Source organism: Dendroctonus ponderosae, unplaced genomic scaffold (assembly GCF_020466585.1).
Source record: "Dendroctonus ponderosae isolate FM_Combo_2020 unplaced genomic scaffold, Dpon_F_20191213v2 Dpon_F_20191213_686, whole genome shotgun sequence".
Taxonomy (NCBI): Eukaryota; Metazoa; Arthropoda; class Insecta; order Coleoptera; family Curculionidae; genus Dendroctonus; species Dendroctonus ponderosae.
In genome coordinates, this window is record NW_026018905.1 from 1 (window position 1) to 5,044 (window position 5,044).

The 5,044-nt window shown below is 35.6% G+C and overlaps 1 protein-coding gene across 1 annotated transcript; it reads left to right on the forward strand.

The window, feature by feature from the left end:
* Nucleotides 1–944: 944 nt before the first annotated feature.
* On the forward strand, nucleotides 945–4,770 carry LOC125505068 (ABC transporter G family member 20-like; the record flags this gene model as incomplete). Its single annotated transcript, XM_048668007.1, has 10 exons — nucleotides 945–1,169; nucleotides 2,269–2,542; nucleotides 2,599–2,784; nucleotides 2,841–3,031; nucleotides 3,128–3,305; nucleotides 3,360–3,475; nucleotides 3,791–3,861; nucleotides 3,917–4,182; nucleotides 4,242–4,416; nucleotides 4,481–4,770. Coding segments are annotated over 10 exons (1,809 nt in total), but the record flags the coding sequence as incomplete, so codon positions are not given.
* Between the last annotated feature and the right edge of the window lie 274 nt (nucleotides 4,771–5,044).

Genomic DNA, 5,044 nt, shown 5'->3' on the forward strand with positions numbered 1-5,044 from the left:
AACTTTAAAGTTGCCATTTTAACTTTAAAAAGAGAGAAATAATGTTGTAATTATTTAAAAGTATGTCTTCAGATGAGCTGAAAAAAATGATTTAAGTTAATTTCACTTTTCTTAGAATTTTCTCGGCGGTAGTCAACACTTTTCCACTTTTAAAATACGATTTTTTGAAGCATCTAAATACGCAACTTTGCGCTAATTTATCCGGCTTCAAATCCCAAGTTCAGTAACTTTACGAGATTCCAATGCCAAGATTCTAAATATTGTCTTTCTAAACAAACATGCATTAAGAAAGTTTATTTTCCAGTTTTTCTAATCATTAAAAACCATTTTCGCGTTGAACTGACCCAACCCATACTTTCTCGTTAATATTTTATTTAATTAGTCTAAGAGATAAAAGGCGAGTTTAAGGCAGGAAGAAGACTTCGACTCATTTAAAAATATCTACTGAGTGGTATGTACGTGGTCAACCCTTGTGAGGCGATTATCTGAGTGTTTCTAAGAAGAAATATTTATATGAGTCTCATTCGGGTATGAAGAATTATCTTCAATATACAGGACTACTCAATATGTTGGAATTAGAGTAAAAGTCGCGTGCTTTAGCGTTTGATCCAAAAAAAACATTTATATGAGAATTTTATACATATAATTCCGGACATTTGAATGATATTGTTTGAACTTTTTGAAATCTATTTGTTGAGTTTCTGTTGTGTTAAACCAGCTTATTGTGTAATATATTCAAAAATATTCTAAAAATTGTCTAATTTTTGCCGTCGATAAAAAAAACGTCAAAAAGCGACGATCAATCAATGACAAAATTGCAGACAAGACATAAACAAACAAGCAAAAATACTGAATTTGAAGACCAAGAATAAATAGCTTTTCAATTTCTCCATACACGTAGTTCATTGCTGACCAAATGAGCATTTTACTAACTAAATAAATAATTCAGGCAAGTAAAATGTCTCAGTGGAGGGCAGCAACGAAGAGTTTCTTTAGCGGCAGCTCTGGTTCACGATCCAGAGCTGCTCATTCTTGATGAGCCCACTGTTGGAGTTGATCCACTTTTACGGCAGAACATTTGGGGCCATTTGGTGGAAATCACTAAACATGGAAGGAAAACAGTGATTATCACTACCCATTACATAGACGAAGCTCGGCAAGCACATTTGGTAAGGCAACTAGCAATATTTACATTGTTGCGTTTGATTATAAGGGACAAGATTTTATAACTAAGAATGCTCGAATTGAACAAAAAAATGTTAAGGGTCGACCTAACAGTAATTCTCTAATTCGGATCAAAATCTAATCAGGATTATGTTGCCGTAGTTCGAAACCGCATAATAAATATTGCTGCTTCTGCAAATATCTGAGGTTTTTATATTGCACAGCACTCGAGTTTTTAGCATACTCAAAACATGCCTTTGAAGTACAACAACGCATATAATTGGAAAAATTATACTAATGACATGGAATTATATATTTAAGTAACGTTTCATGTAATAGCACTAAATTATTGTCAACTGCACTCCCCTTTCTTGTATCTATTAGATGAATTTATTTAGTAATTAGGTAGATGATTTTATTGCTTTTGTTTAACAGGAATTATCTACGATGCTCGCTAGTCACTTTGCGATGTGGCCTAGACATTTTTGAATCATATATATTGTACAATATTGTGTATAACAGAAAATTTACGAACAATTCAGAAATTCAGAACTTTTTCCGATATTATTTCAGTATATCTCAGATGTTAATTCAGAAATATTTCAGATGTTAAAACTTTCAAGACTGTTAATACTTCTTAGCTAGAACACAATAACGAATATGGCTTGATAAAAAAATGTTTAATAATAATGTCAATTTACATACCGACTAACTCTATAATACCAAAATATGACATAATCATGCAGAGCAAACTTTGCACGAGTATTTCTGTTCTCTACAGAATTAGGTATACTTTAAACACGCTTCAATAAGTGCTTAAATTTAAAATAATATGCAGGGTTTTCCCATGTATTTAAACACATCCACTGCAGGAATTAATTGAACGAAATACGTTGGTGACAATTTTTTTTTGTATAACCAGCAATCATGGTCAGAAAAAAAATTATGGTCAGCAAATTGCTGTAAATTTACTTCATTTGGGAAGCAAAAGACATTCCTTCCTTGTAAACTGGTTCTATGGCAATAATGTGCAAAAATAATTTCTCTGATATTTCCAGTAACATCCAATTTTTTATTTCGTAAATATTTTAAATTTTTTCATAGATTGGCTTAATGAGAGGCGGATATTTTCTCGCCGAAGAATCGCCGGAACAGCTCATCGTCCAATTCGGAGCCGAAAGCCTGGAAGATGTCTTCCTGAAGCTCAGCGTCATTCAAAATATGGGAAAACGACGACGGTCCAGCATTCTTCAGAGCGTTACGGATGCGATTCCGATTCCAGCAGGATCAGTAAACGAAGGAGCGATTCTGGACGACGAAGTTGGGGAAATTTCAGGAGAATTTGGCGATAACACTTCAATGTCCGGAAGATCAGCCAGTAAAGATCCAGATGTTGTATAGTGGACAATTGCAACATACGAAATGTTTTTGCAGGGCGGGTTTCAATTGCACCGGATGCATCTGTAGAAACGATACCCCCAGAACTCCCTCCTGAAGAGGAGACGGAAGTGAAGTGGACCGACTATTTGAAGATAGTAAAATGGTCGCACATGCGAGCATTGGTTTGGAAGAACTTCTTATGGATGTGGAGGAATATCCCGGTCATGACTTTTATTATTGGTATGAAAGAATGCACTCAAAATGCGCCATTTCCACCAAGATTTTCTGTGTTACAGGATTGCCAGTGGGCCAAATGATTCTGTTCTGCCTTTCTATTGGACATGATCCGAACGATGTCACCCTATCAGTGGTTAATAATGAGATCAACTATCCGATGGAACGTTGCGAGTACAAGGCAGGTTGCAACGCTTCCTATCTAAGTTGCAATTATCTGGATTATATTTCTAACAATTACTCCCTCATAATGGTAGGTGATGAACCGCATTGTACCAAAGTTTCAACTTTCGATGAAAATGTTGTTGACCTTTGAAGGTACCAAGAAGTAAATAAAACAATTTTATAGAACTACTATGCAACAGAAGCAGAAGCCCGGCAAACTGTTGAGAAAGGCAAGTCCTGGGCCATGCTGGTGGTGCCAAACAATTTCTCAGATTCCTTACGATCAAGAATAGACAACGGTAAAGATACACCTTCATGGGACTTGGCTGGAAGCGTCATTGATGTGTTTTCTGATAAGTCGAGTAAGCATGTGTTAACTGTTTAAAAGCAATTTTGCAGTTCAATTTCCGTTTCAGATGAAAATATTGCCACATTTATTACAAGAGATCTGTTGTTTGGACTGGAGGGCTATGCCAAGAGCTTTCTGAAGCAATGCGACATTGATCCCAAAGTGTTTGGAATACCAATAAAGGTATTGTAAAATAGGGTTCTTGGCCAGTCGGGAAACGCAGAAACTTAATTCATCTATTGGGATTATTTTCGTTACACAGGGCATTCTCAAAAATATCCTGGCATGTCAAACTGGGTTGTTGTTTCATGGAGCACATAAAAGGTTTATTGGGTCTGCGGTTCATAGTTCTCATATAATTAAAATCAATTAACAGAAGAGGTCGAATTGGAACCTAATAAGGTTCAATCTTTAAAATCCTCAAGATATTTAGTATCAGCTGCTTAGAATAGAAACGCTTCTTTGTTAATTAACAATTGTTATATCTGCACATTGTAGTTCGAAACCCCCATCTACGGATATGGATCACCAGACTTTACCGACTTTGCGGCACCAGGAATAATTTTAACGTGAGCCCCTCCTCACACATTAAGAATTAAATTGCTCCAATCCTGTCTATTTCAGCATCATCTTCTTTATGGCTGTGGCACTCACTTCCGGAGCAATGTTAATGGAAAGGAATGAAGGAATCCTGGAGCGAACGCTAGTCAATGGAATTACTGGCACTGAAGTACTTTTCTCCCAAGTTATCACCCAATTTGTTGTAATGTTCGGTCAGACGACCATGGTGCTGGTGTTCGCTTTCCCAATATTTCAACTCACACAAAATGGAAACTGGTTCAACCTCTTCAGTTTGACCATTTTGTCGGGTGTTTGTGGAATGTGTTTTGGTAATTTGCTACACAAAATTCAGATTGTCATGCTCGATTAACGTTCGATAATATTGCAGGATTTGTTGTTTCATGCGTCTGCGAAAATGAACGTTCCGCCACTTACATGGCTTTGGGCAGCTTCTTACCCATAGTGATGTTGTGTGGAATTATTTGGCCTATTGAAGCTATGAGTCCGTACTTAACTTGGGCTTCCACTTGCCTACCATTAACCCAAGCGACAGAAAGTTTGAGGTATCAAAAAAGTGTTTTATATCTAATGTGGCTCTACTACTAAAACTTTTTCAAATTTTTACAGATGCATTATCGCCAGAGGATGGGGCATTCAAGTTCCGGCAGTTTACTATGGATTTTTGTCAATTACCTTATGGATTTGCATCTTTTTGACAATAAGTATACTGGTGCTCAAGTTTAGGAAAGGCTAAACGCGTTATTTATTTATTGTTCGTACACAATCAAATAGTGCTGTAGGATGTTTTCAATTGACTTTTTACGGTTCCCAGGATGTTTTGTATTTTACGCTTAGGATGTGATTAAACTGTTTTTAAGGAGAGAAACGATTTTGATCAATAAAAAATTTTAGTTTTATTTTTGTTGTTTCTATTGATTTGGAATAGCCATAAATCTTCACTACACAAATTTTGTTAATACGCGAAATGTGAATGAGCAAAACCAAATAAATTTATTCAATACCATTAATTTAGGCAAACAAAAACTATTTTAAAAGTGCGAATAATTGCCGGTATAAATGAGAAACAAATGTGGTTTTTCTAAAGTGTGATTTTAACAGATGAAATAGTCAAAATGACTATTAACTGAAAATTTGCTTACGTTTTCCTGAAATAAAATAGCTTTCTTAAAG